Source organism: Coregonus clupeaformis, chromosome 27, assembly GCF_020615455.1.
Source record: "Coregonus clupeaformis isolate EN_2021a chromosome 27, ASM2061545v1, whole genome shotgun sequence".
Classification (NCBI taxonomy): Eukaryota; Metazoa; Chordata; class Actinopteri; order Salmoniformes; family Salmonidae; genus Coregonus; species Coregonus clupeaformis.
Window position 1 is genome coordinate 44,558,163 of NC_059218.1, and position 21,481 is coordinate 44,579,643.

General features: G+C 45.6%; 1 protein-coding gene across 1 annotated transcript; it reads right to left on the reverse strand.

Annotated features, from left to right (window-relative positions):
* Nucleotides 1-2,341: 2,341 nt before the first annotated feature.
* Nucleotides 2,342-20,842, reverse strand: smad9 (SMAD family member 9). Its single transcript, XM_041851481.2, has 8 exons — nt 20,532-20,842; nt 16,402-17,026; nt 12,104-12,319; nt 9,720-9,977; nt 7,314-7,424; nt 6,015-6,236; nt 3,156-3,412; nt 2,342-2,558 (listed from the first exon to the last, which is right to left on the reverse strand). The coding sequence occupies exons 2-8, from the start codon at nt 16,595-16,597 to the stop codon at nt 2,415-2,417; spliced, it is 1,404 nt and encodes a 467-aa protein (XP_041707415.2). The 5' UTR covers nt 16,598-17,026; nt 20,532-20,842; the 3' UTR covers nt 2,342-2,414.
* Between the last annotated feature and the right edge of the window lie 639 nt (nt 20,843-21,481).

Here is a 21,481-nt window from a genome sequence, read left to right on the forward strand (position 1 = left end):
ATCATAAATACACTACACATAAAACTACTTCACGTATCATAAATATACTACACATAAAACTAAAGAAACAAAAGAAAAACCTTAAGAATATATATATTTTTTAAAAGATTGAATGAAATAATCAGAAGGTCAGTCAGAAACATCAGTAAATACATGTTTATAATGTTTCCAACACGTAAAACACCACAAACACAATTTTACACATTGACGTATAAGTCTCTATTAGTACATACTGTAATGTTTAATTTGAGTCTCAAATGGAACCCTAGTGCACTATATAGGGAATAGGGTGCCATTTGGGACAAACGCCTTTGTCTTTGAGTGCCGTTAAAGGGTTATTTAAACAGAGCTGTGTACGATTGAATGCAGTGTCTGTAGCTTACAGTAAACAAAAGGTGATTGAATGAAAATTTAAACCGTTGTCTAAATAAATTCTGCCTTAACCCGCGACTGCATAGCAGTTTCATTGTTTTTGTTTAGGCGATGTCAGAGGTGTAACGAGTTCCTCGGCGTACACTTCACTGACGATCTGAAATGGTCCACCCACACAGACAGTGTGGTGAAGAAGGCGCAACAGCGCCTCTTCGACCTCAGGAGGCTGAAGAAAGTTGGCTTGGCCCCTAAGACCCTCATGAACTTTTACAGATGCACCATTGAGGGCATCCTGTCGGGCTGTGTCACCGCCTGGTACTGCACCGCCTGCAACCGCAGGGCTCTCCAGAGGGTGGTGCGGTCTGCCCAGCGCATCACCGGGGGCACACTGCCTGCCCTCCAGCACACCTACAGCACCCGATGTCACAGGAAGGCCAAAAAAGATCATCAAGGACATCAACCACCCGAGCCACGGTCTGTTCACCCCGCTATCATACAGAAGGCGAGGTCAGTACAGGTGCATCAAAGCTGGGACAGAGAGACTGAAAAACAGCTTCTATCTCAAGGCCATCAGACTGTTAAATAGCCATCATTAGCCGGCTACCACCCGGTTACTCAACCCTGCACCTTAGAGGCTGCTGCCCTATATACATAGACATGGAATCACTGGCCACTTTAATAATGGAACACTAGTCACTTTAATAATGTTTACATACTGCTTTACTCATTTCATATGTATATACTGTATTCTATTCTACTGTATATTAGTCAATGCCACTCCGACATTGCTTGTCCTAATATTTATGTATTTCTTAATTCCATTATTTTACTTTTAGATTTGTGTGTATTGTTGTGAATTGTTAGATACTACTGCACTGTTGGAGCTAGGAACACAAGCATTTCGCTACAGCCGAAATAACATCTGCTAAATATGTATATGTGACCAATAAAATGTGATTTGATTTGACATATGCTGAGCACATGTTGGCTGCTTTTCCTTCACTCTGCGTTCCAACTCATCCCAAACCATCTCAACTGGGTTGAGGTTGGGTGATTATGGAGGCCAGGTCATCTGATGCAGCACTCCATCACTCTCCTTCTTGGTCAAATAGCCCTTACACAGCCTGGAGGTGTGTTTTGGGTCATTGTCCCACTAAGCGCAAACCAGATGGGATGGCGTATCGCTGCAGAATGCTGTGGTAGCCATGCTGTTTAAGTGTGCCTTGAATTCTAAATAAATCACTGACGGTGTCACCAGCAAAGCACCCCCACACCATCACACCTCCTCCTCCATGCTTCACGGTGGGAACCACACATGCGGAGATCACCCGTTCACCTACTCTGCGTCTCACAAAGACACAGCGGTTGGAACCTGTCATTATTTCAACTATGGCCTACACTTTTTTTCATTCTGAACTTCTAACGCGATTGGGATTTAAAGAGGAGTGTGATTTCATATGCTCAACGACGACAAGAGCAGCCGCTCACCGATTTGACATCTCCAACGCAGCTACACCTCCTACATCACCTAACAAAAACAATGAAACGGATATTCAGTTGTCGGTTGTCGCCGAAACTGTCCCTTACAGTATAAGTATACCCGAACTGCAGAGTAGCTAAAACAATACAATATGTTTCTGCATCACTGACATACTGTACATTGACTAACTGAAAGCTACAGTAACTTATCTTATGTATGGTTGATTTCCTGTCATCAACTGAAATACCATCATAATGTAACGTTAAATGATGGTTGATTCCTGTCAGGAAGAAAAGGCAGCTATTTCAATAGCATCAGTCGAGATAAGCATATGTGTGTGTCTGCCTGTGTTTGTCTGTGTGTGTGTGTGTGTTAGGAAACAGAGTATATGTGTGTGTGTGTGTTTTAGGACAGGCCACATCTGTGTGTGTGTGTTTTAGGACAGGCCACATCTGTGTGTGTGTGTTTTAGGACAGGCCACATCTGTGTGTGTGTGTTTTAGGACAGGCCACATCTGTGTGTGTGTGTGTTTTAGGACAGGCCACATCTCTGTGTGTGTGCGTTAGGACACGGAGGAGATGGGATTATGGGGAGAGCCCATCTGTGTGAGGACCTTGTCCAGCCACTGCAGAGGGCCATGCAGGTGCACCTCTATCCAGCAGGGGGTGCTGGTGACATCCTGACGGTGGTACTCTGCACCCCAGCCCTGCACAGAGGAAGCGGAAGTAAATACCAAGTTATCAGAGACGTGTTCAACTGGACGTTTTTGGAACGTTGTAAAATAAATATGTTATGTAGAACAAACGTGCCACTCAGACATCTGCTCTATTCAAAGTCCCTCCCTGTAGTCCTTCACAGTCGGTTTTCTTCTGTTAGGTGCCAAGTGAACACAACTTTGGTGTGTGTATGTGTGGCAACTTGAGGATCTTGTGTACACATTTGTGTGTATGTGCATGCGTGTGTGTGTGTGTACGTTTGTGTAACTAGATACGACCGTGACCAATATGTGTGTGTGTGTGTGGTCTTGGAACCCTCTGACATCACTCCAGGCGGGAGCCAAATATCAGAATAACATGGTGTTGAGTTACCGTGGAAATATCATTCTTTCTTGAAGCTCCTAAACAATGTTATTTCTCCAGACATCTCAGTACCTCTTTTCTCTCACAAACGTCTGTTTAAATGTGAATTTTCAGTGCTGCATTCACTGCCCATGCAGACTCTCTTATAACCCCTGACCCTTCACCCTTCACCCCTGACCCCTGACCCTTCACCCTTCACCCCTGACCCCTGACCCCATAGTTACCTTGACGAAGCTCATGCGTATAGTACACATCTTGGTCAGTTCGTAGACCACCTCAAAGCCGTGGTTGACAGACTGAGAGAGGAGCTCAGCAAACAGCTGGTTGTTGAAGATCTTCAGACTGCAGCCACTGGGGATCTTACATACAGTGGTGGCATGGAAACCATGCTGATAGTTACAGTTACGACTCTGGACGAAGATACTGCTGTCACTCAGACACTCAGCGTAGACTTCACCACCCACGTAGTAGAGATGAACACCTGGGAGAGAAGGTGGGGAGGGAGCAGAGAGAGAGAGAAGCAGGGGGTGAGAGAGAGTGAGAGATAGAGAGAGACAGAAGGGTTAAAATCCTTGACCTCATTGCTATCTGCTACCCTCTTGGCAGAGAAGAGTACGTATGGAGAGACATTAATAAATAGAAAAGAATATCTCTAATAATATCCTTATTTTCTAGCAGTAACCTACATTAACCGTTTGCGTCTTTGAAAACCTGGTGCTGTTAAAACTGTGGAAACTAACCCTAGTGTGACAACACTTCCTGGTTCCTAGCAGTTTCTCAGAGTAATGACTCCAAAGCAAGCTAACATGGCACTATCATTCCAGAGTAATGACTCCAAAGCAAGCTAACATGGCACTATCATTCCAGAGTAATGACTCCAAAGCAAGCTAGCATGGCACTATCATTCCAGAGTAATGACTCCAAAGCAAGCTAACATGGCACTATCATTCCAGAGTAATGACTCCAAAGCAAGCTAACATGGCACTATCATTCCAGAGTAATGACTCCAAAGCAAGCTAGCATGGCACTATCATTCCAGAGTAATGACTCCAAAGCAAGCTAACATGGCACTATCATTCCAGAGTAATGACTCCAAAGCAAGCTAGCATGGCACTATCATTCCAGAGTAATGACTCCAAAGCAAGCTAACATGGCACTATCATTCCAGAGTAATGACTCCAAAGCAAGCTAGCATGGCACTATCATTCCAGAGTAATGACTCCAAAGCAAGCTAACATGGCACTATCATTCCAGAGTAATGACTCCAAAGCAAGCTAGCATGGCACTATCATTCCAGAGTAATGACTCCAAAGCAAGCTAACATGGCACTATCATTCCAGAGTAATGACTCCAAAGCAAGCTAGCATGGCACTATCATTCCAGAGTAATGACTCCAAAGCAAGCTAACATGGCACTATCATTCCAGAGTAATGACTCCAAAGCAAGCTAGCATGGCACTATCATTCCAGAGTAATGACTCCAAAGCAAGCTAACATGGCACTATCATTCCAGAGTAATGACTCCAAAGCAAGCTAGCATGGCACTATCATTCCAGAGTAATGACTCCAAAGCAAGCTAACATGGCACTATCATTCCAGAGTAATGACTCCAAAGCAAGCTAGCATGGCACTATCATTCCAGAGTAATGACTCCAAAGCAAGCTAACATGGCACTATCATTCCAGAGTAATGACTACAAAGCAAGCTAGCATGGCACTATCATTCCAGAGTAATGACTCCAAAGCAAGCTAGCATGGCACTATCATTCCAGAGTAATGACTCCAAAGCAAGCTAGCATGGCACTATCATTCCAGAGTGGCTTTAGCAGACTTCCATTCCAACCACAAAGACCCGTAAATCAGAAAAAATGGCTGTTGTTAATTTTCTTTCCTCTCCAGTGGGTGTGCACATGTACAACCCAAGGATTTGTTCAGTCATTGTGTTATTTACTAACCTAGCTGAGTGTTTCATCCCTCGCCAAGGCAGAGTGGTAATGGTCTCCTTATAAACCAGCCCTGTCTGGATAGCTTCTCTTCTCTTGTGACTGATCCCCTGTGTGTGTGTGTGTGTGTGTGTGTGTGTGTGTGTGTGTGTGTGTGTGTGTGCGTGCGTGCGTGCGTGCGTGCGTGCGTGCGTGCGTGCGTGCGTGCGTGTGTGTCTGTATGTGTCTGTGATGGGGGACAGAGGCATGTGGGAGGAGGCCCAAACTTGGCTCCTCTCCCACTCCCTCCGACCTCTCCTATTCCCCTAGTTCCCAACACCACACACACACACACACACACACACATGTTTTTCACAGTTGCCCATGGCAACATTTTATCTTTATCCAATGTTGAAACGGCAACAATGATGTGACACCATGAGAAAAGCCAACAGGCCAGGCTGTTCCAGGTCATACGGGCCTCAACACACACACATACACGCACTCACACCCAAACACACACAAACACACACACTCACACACAAACAAACACACACACACACACACACACAGAGCGAGAGAGAGAGAGAGACCTACAACAGCCATGGTACATGGTTCGGCGCCAGTCTAAAAGTGAGAGACCAGCAGGACTTTTCCTCTGTTACCGAACACACTCTTTAATAAAATAAGAAAACATTTGACTATGTGAATGCATCCCAAATGACACCCTGTGGCTCCCATAGGTCTCTGGTCAAAAGAAGTGCACTATATAGGGAATAGGGTGTCATTTGGGAAGCACAGTGGCTGATGGCTCGTTGTTTACACTGTGAAACAAACACTTCATTTTCTACATTCGGTCAATTAATAATGAATAAACACTATTAAAAAAAAGTCATATTCATTATTTTCCTTTGCCTGTGTGTGTGTTGTGTTGTGTGTGTGTGTGTGTGTGTGCCTGTGTGTTGTGTGTTGTGTGTGTGTGCCTGTGTGTTGTGTGTTGTGTGTGTGTGCCTGTGTGTTGTGTGTGTGTGTGTGCCTGTGTGTTGTGTGTTGTGTGTGTGTGCCTGTGTGTTGTGTGTGTGTGTGTGCCTGTGTGTTGTGTGTTGTGTTTGTGTGCCTGTGTGTTGTGTGTGTGCTTTCCGCCTCTGTGTGTGTGTTCTCACCTTTCCCTATGTGCCTGCGTGTGTGTTCGATGGTTGAGTTGCGGTTGACGTTAGACAGCAGGCCGAGACAGAAGCGGTTCTTGTTGTTGGAGGGGTCGGTGAAGCCGTCGACCAGGACGCTACGGGACGAGGCGTGGAACGTCTCTCCAACGCGATTATTCAGCTCGTAGTACGCCACTGAACACCAGTACTCTGGCTCCTCATAACACACAGGCCGCAGGTCTACACAGAGAGAAGACAGGGGAGGGTTAAGGCATGCTTCCCAGCCCAAACAGTTTGGTAGAGTTCCTGTATATATTATGACGACATTTTGTGACGTTTTGTTCGTTTTGGACATTGTTGAGGGTTTTTCTGGCTGTTCGGGCAAACACATTTTTCTTTCTGGAGGCAAGCCGGAAGTTCGGAGCCGAAGTCTGCACCCCTTCGTCTGTGATTGGTCAACAGTAGGGATTCTTCAATAAAGTGTTTGTTGTCATTCAACGAGAGACGGCTTGTTTTCATGCACAGTGTTTCATTGAGAAATACTGCACCAAACATCCTAGTTAGATGTAAAATTGCACGACTAAGATCTCTTCGGCAAAAAACGTCAAAATGACTGACAGATTTCTTGAGTTATCTTAGATTAATTCAGACTTATTTGAGGAAGTGTATACTGGCTACGGCGTCTCAAGATGGACAAACGCCTTTAGAGCGTGTGTTTGTCACCTACATTTTACATGTTAGTCGTTTAGCAGACGCTCCTGTGGTCCTCTGTAGTTCAGTTGGTAGAGCGTGGTCCTCTGTAGTTCAGTTAGTAGAGCATGGTCCTCTGTAGTTCAGTTGGTAGAACATGGTCCCCTGTAGTTCAGTTGGTAGAGCATGGTCCTCTGTAGTTCAGTTAGTAGAACATGGTCCCCTGTAGTTCAGTTGGTAGAGCGTGGTCCTCTGTAGTTCAGTTGGTAGAGCATGGTCCTCTGTAGTTCAGTTGGTAGAGCATGGTCCTCTGTAGCTCAGCTGGTAGAGCATGGCGCTTGTAACGCCAGGGTAGTGGGTTCGATCCCCGGGACCACCCATACACAAAAATGTATGTACGCATGACTGTAAGTCGCTTTGGATAAAAGCGTCTGCTAAATGGCATATTATTATTATTATTTTTATTATCCAGAGCCACATACAGTGCATTCTTCTTAAGATACTGAGACAACCACATATCACAGTAAGTACATTGTTCCTCAATGAAGTAGCTTTCAGCAAAGTCAGTACTAGTAAGAGAAGACGAGTGCTAGTTTAAGAAAAGCAAAGGTGTTCGTGTTATTTTACCTATGTGCGGAGCTGAGAAGGTGAGCTTGTGTGTGTTTGAGGAGTCTCCGGGCTTGACATCCTCTGTTGGGGCCGTCTCCATCATGCTATATGGGGGGAGGGGGGTCTCTGCTTGGAGGAGGGAACAGAGGGGGGAGGAGGGAACAGAAGGGGGAGGAGGGAACAGAGGGGGAGGCGGGAATGGAGGAGGGAGGAGGGAAAGGAGGGGGGAGGAGGGAACAGAGGGGGGAGAAGGGGGGACAGAGGGGGGGAGGAGGGGAACAGAGGGGAGAGGAGGAGGGAACAGAGGGGGAGACAGAGGGGGGAGGAGGGGAGACAGAGGGGGGAGGAGGGGAACAGAGTGGGGAGGAGGGGAACAGAGGGGGAGGAGGGGAACAGAGGGGGGGAGGAGGGGAACAGAGGGGGGGAGGAGGGGAACAGAGGGGGAGGAGGGGAACAGAGGGGGAGGAGGGGAACAGAGGGGGGAGGAGGGGAACAGAGGGGGGAGGAGGGGAACGGGGGAGGAGGAGAACAGAGGGGGAGGAGGAGAACAGAGAGGAGGAGGAGAACAGAGGGGGGAGGGGGAACGGGGGGGGCATATGTGGGGGGGAGGAGGGGAACAGAAGGGGGAGGTGGGGAACAGAGGGGGGAGGAAGGGAACAGAGGGGGGAACAGAGGGGGGAGGAGGGGAACAGAGGGGGGAGGAGGGGAACAGATGGAGAGGTGGGGAACAGAGGGGGAGGTGGGGAACAGAGGGGGAGGTGGGGAACAGAGGGGGATGAGGGAAACAGAGGGGGAGGAGGGGAACAGAGGGGGAGGAGGGGAACAGAGGGGGGAGGAGGGGAACGGGGGGAGGAGGAGAACAGAGGGGGAGGAGGGGAACAGAGGGGGATGAGGGAACAGAGGTGGGAAAGGAAGAGAAATTACAATACATCAAAAGTAAATAAAAAAAATAGCTACAAAAGGATTATAATAATAGGACAAATAACTATTGAAATGTAAAGACAGTGAAAGCTGTTTGATCTTTATTAAGATGATTACTGCAATGTTACTGTATTACAATACTCGCAGTAGTACTAGTGCCATGCAGTTAGCCCAACGGCCAGCAGATGGTGATATTCATCTGGTATGGATGGTTTCATTTTACCGTCCGAACGCATTGTATGCAGCCGGCAATACACTCGTATCCCCCGTGGACCGGTTCATACCTACAACATTCTCCATTCAGGCTTCAAAGGCGTCGATTTCCTCCTGAACTAGATTTAACTGGAAGAAGGTGGGGGGGGGGGAAACGGGGAAAATATGCTTACTTTCTTTTATGAAACACCGTTTTCCACCACCATGCTAGTGGCTAATGATACTTCCTGATGTTGCGCCCTGCGTTCAGCCAGGGATAAACAACAGACTGCTGCAACCTGATTGGCTGAACGCGATACGCAACATCCGGGACTAGCATTCCTAGGCATTAGCCACTTTAGCATGGTGGTGGAAAATGGTGTTTCATAAAGAAAGTATGCATATTTTGCCCGTTTTTTTCCCCACCTTCTCGCCATTAAATCTAGTTAAGGAGGAAATAGACACCTTTGCAGCCAGAATGGAGAATGTTTCTGATATGAACCGGTCCACGGGGGATACGAGTGTATTGCCGGCCATTTGGATAGTAAGGCGGAAACGACTCAATATCGCCATCTGCCGGCCTTTGGGCTACATTGCAGTAATCAGCTCAATAGAGATTATAGCAGCCGTAAAGAAATATAGTAATCGTGTTTCTACCTATAATGTGGTAGGGGCTGGCTATAGTACTGTAGTAGTAGTTATGTAGTATTAAGTATAGGTATGTATTTAGTAGTAGTACCTGTGATGTGGTAGGGGCTGGCTATAGTACTGTAGTAGTAGTTATGTAGTATTAAGTATAGGTATGTATTTAGTAGTAGTACCTGTGATGTGGTAGGGGCTGGCTATAGTACTGTAGTAGTAGTTATGTAGTATTAAGTATAGGTATGTATTTAGTAGTAGTACCTGTGATGTGGTAGGGGCTGGCTATGTACTGTAGTAGTAGTTATGTAGTATTAAGTATATGTATGTATTTAGTAGTAGTACCTGTGATGTGGTAGGGGCTGGCTATAGTACTGTAGTAGTAGTTATGTAGTATTAAGTATAGGTATGTATTTAGTAGTAGTACCTGTGATGTGGTAGGGGCTGGCTATAGTACTGTAGTAGTAGTTATGTAGTATTAAGTATAGGTATGTATTTAGTAGTAGTACCTGTGATGTGGTAGGGGCTGGCTATGTACTGTAGTAGTAGTTATGTAGTATTAAGTATATGTATGTATTTAGTAGTAGTACCTGTGATGTGGTAGGGGCTGGCTATAGTACTGTAGTAGTAGTTATGTAGTATTAAGTATATGTATGTATTTAGTAGTAGTACCTGTGATGTGGTAGGGGCTGGCTGGTTCGGCTGCGCTGCTGGGAGAGTTGGGGTAGCTGGCGGGGGTGGGAGACTGGGTGAGGGAGGAGGAGGAGGGGGAGGAGAAGGAGGTGCAGGGGTGAGGAGGGAAGGAGTCCGGGTATGTGGCGTTCTGGGGCATCAGGGGCTCGTTGTGGAGCGAGGCGTTCCGGAACTTAGCCAGTAGACTGTGCTGGGGGTTAAACTCACTGTGGCGGGGGACCAACACCGGGGGGAGCACTGAGAGAGAGAGGGGGGGAGGGGAGGGAGGGGAGAAGGAGAGAGAGAGAGGGAGGGAGGGGAGCGGGAAGGGAACAGAGAGACAGACAGACAGACAGACAGACAGACAGACAGACAGACAGACAGACAGACAGACAGACAGACAGACAGAGAGACAGACAGACAGACAGACAGACAGACAGACAGACAGACAGACAGACAGACAGACAGACAGACAGACAGACAGAGAAAGGCGTAGAGCGAGAGAGAGAGTGAAAGAGAGACAGAAAGACAGAGACAGAGAGAGAGACAGAGAGCGAGAGAGAGAGAGATTGATCAATAATTACAGTTCTTCTCATATCAGATGACTGTAAATCCAGTTTGTCTCTGAAGAGAACACAGTGCTGATGAGATCAGATTTCATCCCACATCCCTCTACTGAACTTTATCCCAGATAATTAACACACGGGAACAACACAGATGCGTCTGAAATGGCATCCTGTTCCCTATGCGGACCCTGGTCAAAAGTAGTGCACTATTTAGTGAATAGGGTGCCATTTCCGACACAAGACTGGGTTAGATAAAACAGGACTTTTTACTTTAGTACTTGATGACTGATGAGGATTTTTTATTTATTTAATCCATTTTAGAATAAGGCTGTAACGTAACAAAATGTGGAAAAAGGAGAAGGGATTTGAATACTTTCCGAATGCACTGTAGCTACATACCTGGTGTCTCTACCTGTCTGTAGTGGTTAATATAGCTACATACCTGGTGTCTCTACCCGTCTGTAGTGGTTAATATAGCTACATACCTGGTGTCTCTACCCGTCTGTAGTGGTTAATATAGCTACATACCTGGTGTCTCTACCCGTATGTAGTGGTTAATATAGCTACATACCTGGTGTCTCTACCCGTCTGTAGTGGTTAATATAGCTACATACCTGGTGTCTCTACCCGTCTGTAGTGGTTAATATAGCTACATACCTGGTGTCTCTACCCGTCTGTAGTGGTTAATATAGCTACATACCTGGTGTCTCTACCCGTCTGTAGTGGTTAATATAGCTACATACCTGGTGTCTCTACCCGTCTGTAGTGGTTAATATAGCTACATACCTGGTGTCTCTACCCGTCTGTAGTGGTTAATATAGCTACATACCTGGTGTCTCTACCCGTCTGTAGTGGTTAATATAGCTACATACCTGGTGTCTCTACCCGTCTGTAGTGGTTAATATAGCTACATACCTGGTGTCTCTACCCGTCTGTAGTGGTTAATATAGCTACATACCTGGTGTCTCTACCCGTCTGTAGTGGTTAATATAGCTACATACCTGGTGTCTCTACCCGTCTGTAGTGGTTAATATAGCTACATACCTGGTGTCTCTACCCGTCTGTAGTGGTTAATATAGCTACATACCTGGTGTCTCTACCCGTCTGTAGTGGTTAATATAGCTACATACCTGGTGTCTCTACCCGTCTGTAGTGGTTAATATAGCTACATACCTGGTGTCTCTACCCGTCTGTAGTGGTTAATATAGCTACATACCTGGTGTCTCTACCCGTCTGTAGTGGTTAATATAGCTACATACCTGGTGTCTCTACCCGTCTGTAGTGGTTAATATAGCTACATACCTGGTGTCTCTACCCGTCTGTAGTGGTTAATATAGCTACATACCTGGTGTCTCTACCCGTCTGTAGTGGTTAATATAGCTACATACCTGGTGTCTCTACCCGTCTGTAGTGGTTAATATAGCTACATACCTGGTGTCTCTACCCGTCTGTAGTGGTTAATATAGCTACATACCTGGTGTCTCTACCCGTCTGTAGTGGTTAATATAGCTACATACCTGGTGTCTCTACCCGTCTGTAGTGGTTAATATAGCTACATACCTGGTGTCTCTACCCGTCTGTAGTGGTTAATATAGCTACATACCTGGTGTCTCTACCCGTCTGTAGTGGTTAATATAGCTACATACCTGGTGTCTCTACCCGTCTGTAGTGGTTAATATAGCTACATACCTGGTGTCTCTACCCGTCTGTAGTGGTTAATATAGCTACATACCTGGTGTCTCTACCCGTCTGTAGTGGTTAATATAGCTACATACCTGGTGTCTCTACCCGTCTGTAGTGGTTAATATAGCTACATACCTGGTGTCTCTACCCGTCTGTAGTGGTAAGGGTTGATACAGATGTCTTTCTGTTTGGATCCGAAGGCAAATTCGCAGCACTCCAAGGCCTTGAGCTCATGATGAGACTGCAGGTCGGGCCAACGCCACACCCTACAGTAGATAACGTGGGGGAGTCCCTTCCTGTGGGACACCTGGAGACGACCGTCCAGAGACCGGGGGATGGTCACACACTTACCTGTTGGAGGAGGTAAAGAGAGGTTGGATCAGAGGTGTTGTAGACTATATCAGAATAAGCTACAAAGGTGAATGGAACTGAATGAAACAGTGCATGACCAGTTGGTTCCTATGGATGTGTACTTCCTGTCTGTTATGGACTCGGGAGTGACATGTTTCCTGGTCCTAGTGATGACATCATCTCTGGATAAACACTCTTTAACTGGTCACACATACACACACACACACACACACACACACACACACACACATACACACACACACACACACACACACACGTGTAATGGCGCTGAAATGTATAGCGACCGTTTTACAGGCTCCTGACCAATTCTGCTATTTGGTATGTTTTTTTTGCGCTGATTGTAAAAAAAAAAAAAAGTTTTTACATAATGTTCCCGACATCGTTTCCTATGACTGAAAAGAGCTTCTGGACATCAGAACAGCGATCGCTAACCTCGATTTGGATGAACGTTTCTACTTCAACCAGTTGTCGGAGCAGGACAAACTGCTCACCCCGACATTCTGAAGAGAAAAGAGACGGTGATAGAGAGGCCGACGGGCTCCCTGATGAAACCACGGCGACGAGTAAACAAACTGCCTGTTCTAAAATCACTGGAGAACAAACAGGACCAGCTCCATTCGAGACCACCCTATCAACTGGACCTGAAGAACTGTAATATCCTATCTTTCTCGGAGTCGTGGCTAAACAAGGACCTGGATACTATACATTTAGCTGGTTTTTCCTCTGCGTCGGCAGGACAGAACGGCAGCATCGGGTAACCTCAAGGGGGGGTGCGCGATCTCTAACACTAAGGAAGTCTCGGGGTTCTGATCGCCTGAGACAGAATACTTCATGATAAGCTGTAGACTGTACTATTTACCAAGAGAGTTTTCATCTGTATTTTTTTGTAGCTGTCGATTTACCACCACAAACCGATGCTGGCACTAAGACCGAGAGAGCGCTAACACTCAACGAGCTGTATACGGCCATAATGCTCATCCAGAGGCGGTGATTTCAATGCAGGAAAACTGAAATCCGTTTTACCCAATTTATACCAGCATGTCGCCTGTGCAACTAGAGGCAAAAAAAACTCACCATCACCTTTAATCAACACACATGGACGCATACAAAGCTCTCCCTCTGCCTCCATTTGGCAAATCTGACCATAACTCTATCCTCCTGATTCCAGCTTACAAGCAAAAACTCAAACAGGCACATCAGTCACCGGCTTCATTAATAAGTGCATCGACAGCGTCATCCCCACAGTGACTGTACGTACATATCACAACCAGAAGCCATGGATAGCAGGCAACATCCGCACTGAGCTAAAGGCTAGAGCTGCCGCTTTCAAGGAGTGGGACACTAACCCGGACGCTTATAAGACATGCAAAACATCAATACAGGACTAAGATTGAATCCTACTACACCGGTTCTGACACTCATCGGATGTGGCAGGGCTTGCAAACTATCACGGATTACAAAGGGAAACCCAGCCGCAAGCTGCCCAGTGATGCGAGCCTACCAGATGAGCTAAATGTGAGTAAGACCTTTAAACAGGTTAACGTCCACAAGACCGCAGGGCCAGACAGATTACCAGGACGCGTACTCAGAGCATGCGCTGACCAGCTGGCAAGTGTCTTCACTAACATTTTCAACCTCTCCCTAATCCAGTCTGTAATACCTACATGTTTCAAGCAGACCACCAGAGTCCCCGTGCCCAAGAATGCCAAGGTAACCTGTCTAAATGACAATCACCCCGTAGCACTCACATCTGTAGCCATGAAATGCTTTGAAAGGCTGGTCATGGCTCACATCAACACCATCATCCCAGACACCCTGGGCGCACTCCAATTCGCATACCACCCCAACAGATCCACAGATGATGCAATCTATATTGCACTCCACACTGCCCTTTCTCACTTGGACAAAAGGAACACCTACGTGAGAATGCTGTTTATTGACTACAGCTCAGCGTTCAACACCATAGTGCCGTCAAAGCTCATCACTAAGCTAAGGACCCTGGAACTGAACACCTTCCTCTGCAACTGGATCCTGGACTTCCTGACGGGCCGCCCCCAGGTGGTAAAGGTAGGCAATAACACATCCGCCACTCTGACCCTGAACACGGAGGCCCCTCAGGGGTGCGTGATCAGTCCCCTCCTGTACTCCCTGTTCACCCACGACTGCGTGGTCGCGCACAACTCCAACAACATCATTAAGTTTGCAGACGACACGACGGTAGGTCTGATCACCGACGACAATGAGACAGCCTATAGAGAGGATGTCAGAGACCTGGCAGTGTGGTGCCAGGACAACAACCTCTCCCTCAACGTCAGCAAGACAAAGGAGCTGATTGTGGACTACAGGAAAAGGAGGATCGAGTACGCCCCCATTCACATCGACGGGGCTGTAGTGGAGCGAGTCGAGAGCTTCAAGTTTCTCCATGTCCACATCACTAAGGATCTATCATGGTCCAAACACACCAACACAGCTGTGAAGAGGGCACGACAAAGCCTCTTCCCCCTCAGGAGGCTGAAAAGATTTGGCATGGGCCCTCAGATCCTCAAAACGTTATACAGCTGCACCATCGAGAGCATCCTGACTGCCTGCATCACCGCTTGGTATGGCAACTGCATGGCATCAGACCGCAAGGTGCTAAAGAGGGTAGTGCGTACGGCCCAGTACATCACTGGGGCCGAGCTCCCTGCCATCCAGGACCTCTATACCAGGCGGTGTCAGAGGAAGGCACTAAAAATTATCAAAGACTCCAGCCCCCCAAGTTATAGACTGTTTTCTCTGCTACCGCACGGCAAGTGGTACTGATGCACCAAGTCTGGAACCAACAGGACCCTGAACAGCTTCTACCCCCAAGACATAAGACTTCTAAATATACTGAACAAAAATATAAACGCAACATGCAACAATTTCAACGATTTTACTGAGTTACAGTTCATATAAGGAAATCAGTCAATTTAAATAAATTCATTAGGCCCTAATCTATGGATTTCACATGACTGGGAAGGGGTGAAGCTATGGGTGGGCCTAGGAGGTCATAGGCCCTCCCACTGGGGAGCCAGGCCCAGCCAATCAGAATGAGTTTTTCCCCACAAAAGGGCTTTATTACAGACAGAAATACTCCTCAGTTTCATCAGCTGTCCGGGTGGCTGGTCTCAGATGATCCTGCAGGTGAAGAAGCCGGAAGAGGAGGTCCTGGACTGGCGTGGTTACACGTGGTCTGCGGTTGTGAGGCTGGTTGGAAATACTGCCAAATTCTCTAAAACAACGTTGGAGGCGGCTTATGGTAGAGAAATGAACATTACATTATTTGCCAACAGCTCTGGTGGACATTCCTGCAGTCAGCATGCCAATTACACGCTCCCTCAAAACTTGAGACATCTGTGGCATTGTGTTGTGTGACAAAACTGCACATTTTAGAGAGGCCTTTTATTGTCCCCAGCACAAGGTGCACCTGTGTAATGATCATGTTGTTTAATCAGCTTCTTGATATGCCACACCTGTCAGGTGGATGGATTATCTTGGCAAAAGAGAAATGCTCACTAACAGGGATGTAAACTAATTTGTGCACAAAATTTGACATAAATAAGCTTTTTGTGCGTATGGAAAATGTCTGGGATCTTTTATCTCAGCTCATGAAACATGGGACCAACACTTGACATGTTGCGTTTATATTTTTGTTCAGTATAGTTAGTTAAATAGTTAACCAATAACTACCCGGACTATCTGCATTGACCTGATTTTGCACTAACTTTTTTGACTCATCACATACACTGCTGTTTACTATCTGTCCCTTTCTTCCTAGTTATATGTACATATCTACCTCAATTACCTCGTACCCCTGCACATCGACTCGGTACTGGTACCCCTTGTATATATAAGTTATCGTTACTCATTGTGTATCTATTGTTACTTTTATTATTACATGTTTTACTTTCCTATTATTTCTCTATAATGTCTTTCTCTCTGCATCGTTGGGAAGGGCCCGTAAGTAAACATTTCACTGTTGTTTACGAAGCATGTGACGGTTAAAATGTTATTTGATTTGATCTGACAGGGTTACTCACTGGGCTGTCCGGGGCAGCTGAGGGCCTTCTCCAGCTCCTCCATCGCTCCCTTCTTCTTCTTTAGTTTCTTGACCAGGGAGTCCACAGCCTTCTCTGCCCACTTCTCCTCCTCATCCCCCTGTTTCCATCCCAGAAGCCTCTTCACTGCAGGGCTGGTGAAGGAGAAGAGTGACGTGATGGAGGTGGAGGAGTGCATGAGGGATGGAGGGAGGGAGGGAGGAGAAACCCCCACTTGGGTGAAAGAGGGAGGGAATGTGATGAGAGGAGGTAGGAGAGGGGGACAGAGGAGGAGTGTGATGGATGGATTGTCGCCCACGCGGGTAAAGGAGAGCGGAAGCGAGGGATCAGGGATGGAGCTCGAGGAGGAGTGTGAGGAGTCACTGTAAACAGAAGCTGGTGTTCATTAGTTCCGTTGGTGCTTCCTGAAGAGACCAGGAGTAGGAATAATGACACAATCCCAAATATCTTATTTTTCTTCTCTCTTGCTCTCTCTGTTTCACTCCCTTTCTCTGTGTGTCTCTCCCTCTCTCTCTCTTAGCAGGATTATGGTCTGGTCAGAATGGTAGCCTCCTGTAGTGAATGTTATTCCTCATGCAGTCAGAAGTCCCGGTCAGGTTTCAGTCATCTGACCAGAGAAGAGAGAGATTAAATTAGGCGCTAATTTAACAGAAACAAAGGGCTGATCAGCAGGGGTGTGAGTCACATGAACCAGAGGGTTTAATACAACAGAAGACTTAGGAGAGAATTAGGACTGGGACACTGAATCAAGTCTACAGGGACTATAGGGATATACAGGGCCTTCAGAAAGTCTGACTTATTCCACATTGTTGTTACAGCCTGAATTTAAAATGGATTAAATATATTTTTTCTCTCACCCATCTACACACAATACCCCATAATGACAAAGTGAAAACATGCTTTTAGAAGTTGCCGGAGAGGAAGGAAACTGCTCAGGGATTTCACCATGAGCCAAATGGTGATTTTAAAACAGTTACAGAGTTTAATGACTGTGATAGGAGATGACTGAGGATGGATCAACATCATTGTAGTTACTCCACAATCCTAACCTAATTGACAGAGTGAAAAGAAGGAAGTCTGTACACAATACAAATATTCAGAAACATGCATCCTGTTTGCAACAATTCACTTAGGTAATACTGCAAAAATGTGGCAAAGAAATTAACTTTTTGTCCAGAATACAAAGTGTTATGTTTGGGGCAAATCCAACACAACACAATACTGAGTACCACTCTTCATATTTTCAAGCATGGTGGCGTCTGTATCATGTTATGGGTATGCTTGTCATCGGCAAGGACTAGGGAGTTTTTTTTAGGACAAAAAGAAACGGAATACAGCTATAAGCACAGGCAAAATCCTAGAGGAAAACCTGGTTCAGTCTGCTTTCCAACAGACACTGGGAGACGAATTCACCTTTCAGCAGGACAATAACCTAAAACACAAGGCCAAATCTTCACTGGAGTTGCCTCCAAAGAATATACATTGAATGTTCCTATGTGGCCTAGTTACAGTTTTGAGTGAAATCGGCTTGAAAATCTATGGCAAGACTTGAAAATGGATGTGTAGCAATGATCAACAACCAACTTGACAGAGCTTGAAGAATTCTTTAAAAGAATAATGGGCAAATATTCTACAATCCAGATGTGCAAAGCTCTTAAGCAGGTCACCCTTAAAAGACTCACAGCTGTAATCACCGCCAAAGGTGCTTCTCTACAAAGTATTGACTCAGTGTACATCCCACTGTCTCATAGTGAGGAGCCACACTGTCTGGCCAGCACTGGTCACACCACTCACATATGGATGGACGACAGACAGACAGACAGACAGACAGACAGACAGACAGACAGACAGACAGACAGACAGACAGACAGACAGACAGACAGACAGCATGGAAATGGAAACATTCTTATTCAGGCAGGCATGCTTTCTCTCTCTCCTAGTCAGGCTGGCTCTTCCAGCAAGGTTTTGCAACATTACCTAATGTGCCATTCATAATGGAAGAACTCAGATATTGGCTTTAAAAAACAACAACTTTAATGTGGCACCATTCTTTCTCTCTTTCATTCTCTCTTTCTTTGATTATTTCTCTCTCTCTCTCTCTCTCTCTCTCTCCCATACAAAAAGAGGGGGATCTTTATTCCATTGTAAAACAGTCTAATGAAGCCTACACAGAGTAGTCCAGTAGTTGAGTAGTTTATGTGGTCTTGTAAAAAAGGGATTATTGTGATTTTCAGTCCTGTTTCCTCCTCAAAAACCCTGGCCACTGTTTGTTTATGATCTGTCACTCTTCATGTTTGAACCTCTCTTGGACTGAGATGACAACAAAACGAATGTATTGTTATAATCATGATATATCTGCATTAAAATCCATACCACATAGAAATAATGTACTAGCCTAGGGAACATAGGAATGCCAAACATGCTGAGAGCAAGCGTCACTATAATTCAGCAGCAGGCACTGGAGTTATCCTGTGTCTGCGCGCGGCACTCTGTTCGAATGGATACAGGACAGAGCGAGGACTGAACGGCCTCTTCTTCTTTAGTTCAGTCAGTCACGGTCAATTAAGAAATGGAATCATCTGACGCCACATATTCACCCTGTATGTCAGTTGTAAAAGTAGCGTAGGTTTGTATTTTGGCAAATGTGGCGCGCACTACAGGCGCTCACCGCCCACTGCACTTGAATGCGGTAGCGCGGCACCAGCGCGTCTGTTCCGCTCTGCCTGCGTTGACTCCTTTCTGAAGCTGGCGTCACTCAGTCTACGGGCTGAGATAGGCTTAATTACCTTATGCTTTATCATCAGCAGACAACCCCGAAAGTAAACACACCAGTTTCCCTTTACTACGAGGAAGTTTTTTTTCTTCTGTACATGACATGTTGAGGACGAGTTCCCCTCCCCGCCCTCTGCCCAACTACACACTATCACAGGGCGACAAGGTAACCGCTTTCCGCATTGTAGTAGGTTACATATGCATCACAATGTTTTCTACTATTTCGCAATGTTGTTTCCCACTATAGCCAAAAGCCAACCACGCTTTCAAAATGGGACAATAACTTCCCATGAACACAGAATAGCCTAAGATCATTATTAAATATAAGGTGAAATAAAAAGATTGTGATAAAATAAAGTTAATCAGACATCTGCAAATGTTTGTCATACCTTCAATAATCATCACGTTCATATTGTTTCACATACACTGTAAAGGGGTTACTGTGAATTTGACAGTAGCTTACAGGCAGCTGGGTGGCAAGTAAAATTCTGCATTTCATATTACAGTACACCTACTGCAACATAAATACAGTATCAAAGCAAGTACTGTGTAATGACACACAGTACAATACCGTAAAAGGTACTGTAAAAAAAATAATTATTCAGTAATAGGAATTAATAAATGGTTCTTTGAAATTCGTTGAGGGGAGGGGTTTCTATTTCCTAGTTGTATACTGTAATTACATGGCTGTTACACATTACAGTATATTAATGGATATTTGGTGTTTTATATCAGTGGCACATCTAAAGGCCTTAACAAAGGCTTTCAAACTGGCAGCGACTACAGGGGAAAACAGACCAAAAGGACATGGCAAAATGCTCAACCATTTAAGGTTTAAGACCTGCTGCCACTCCAATCTGTCCCCCATACACATTGATGGGGCACTATAACCACATTGGAGTTAAATTGGTCCAGCATTCTCACTGGTGCAACAAACAGAGCACGCCTCTAAATATGTTGATGAGCCAGAAACTACAATACCATGTACCCACTAGTGGTCAACAGGTTTTTGCCACTACAAAGATACGGTATGGTACTCTATTCTGTGGTGTGGAATTACAGTACCATTCGAAATACAGCATTTCATTTCCCTCCCACAACATTTTCCCATAATGCACCATCATTTACAGTATGCAGCAGTAAAACGTTTCAGAGTATTTTACTGTTGATAATACCCAAAAGTACCATATCATTTACCATTTTTCATTACACTGTATACTTAAAAAACATGATCCTGTGTGTGATAGCCTCATAGCCAATCAATTACACTAACCCCCTAGAAGACCCACGCATTAAAGTTATCAATATCATTTAAAAAAGCAAAATATTTAATCTCTCACCTCTGCTGTGTGATGTCCATTCACTACAGCGCTTCACTGTTGTGAATGACGGGGGCGATTCCTGTCTCTCTGTTCATGCGTGTGATGTCTGGCTTCCCAGTTGAGCGCGGCGCGGATAGAGCAAGGTGGGGAGAGTGTTTGCTAGGAGCCCTTGAGCCTCCACGAGCGGAGCAGAGCGCCACAACACCGGCGTCAGCCAGGCTGGAGCCGCAGTGCCTGCGTGCCAGATCCCTCCGCCAGCCAGCCTGCCCCTGGAACTTTCCCAGGATTCGAGAAAGATTCAGACAGACAGTCAGCAGCGGTGCGCTCCCTCTCTCTCTCTCTCTCTCTCTCTCTCTCTCTCTCCCTCTCTCTCTCTCTCTCTCTCTCTCTCTCTCTCTCTCTGTCTCTCTCTCTCTCTCTCTCTCTCTCTCTCTCTCTCTCTCTCTCTCTCTCTCTCTCTCTCTCTCTCTCTCTCTCTCTCTCTCTCTCTCTCTCTCTCTCTCTCTCTCTCTCTCTCTCAATTTCAATTTAAGGGCTTTATTGGCATGGGAAACGTATGTTAACATTGCCAAAGCAAGTGAAGTAGATAGTAAACAAAAGTGAAATAAACAATAAATATTAACAGTAAACATTACACTCAGAAGTTCCAAAATAATAAAGACATTTCAAATATCATATTATGTATATATACAATGTTGTTACAATGTGCAAATAGTTAAAGTACAAATGGGAAAATAAATATTTTGTGGCAACAGGTCAGAAATCTTGCAGCTGTGATGGCACACTGTGGTTTTTCACCCAGTAGATAAGGGAGTTTATCAAAATTGGGTTTGTTTTCGAATTCTTTGTGGATCTCTGTAATCTGAGGGAAATATGTGTCTCTAATATGGTCATACATTTGGCAGGAGGTTAGGAAGTGCAGCTCAGTTTCCACCTCATTTTGTGGGCAGTGTGCACATAGCCTGTCT

What these genes read in the sequence shown, in the direction of transcription:
- smad9 (XM_041851481.2), bottom strand. Translation starts at nt 16,597, where the DNA reads ATGCACTCCTCCACCTCCATCACGTCACTCTTCTCCTTCACCAGCCCT. An exon ending in CAGCTGCCCCGGACAGCCCA is followed by an intron (nt 12,320 to 16,401) that starts GTGAGTAACCCT and finishes CTCCTCCAACAG; the next exon opens with GTAAGTGTGTGACCATCCCC. An exon ending in CAGACGGGTAGAGACACCAG is followed by an intron (nt 9,978 to 12,103) that starts GTATGTAGCTAT and finishes TCTCTCTCTCAG; the next exon opens with TGCTCCCCCCGGTGTTGGTC.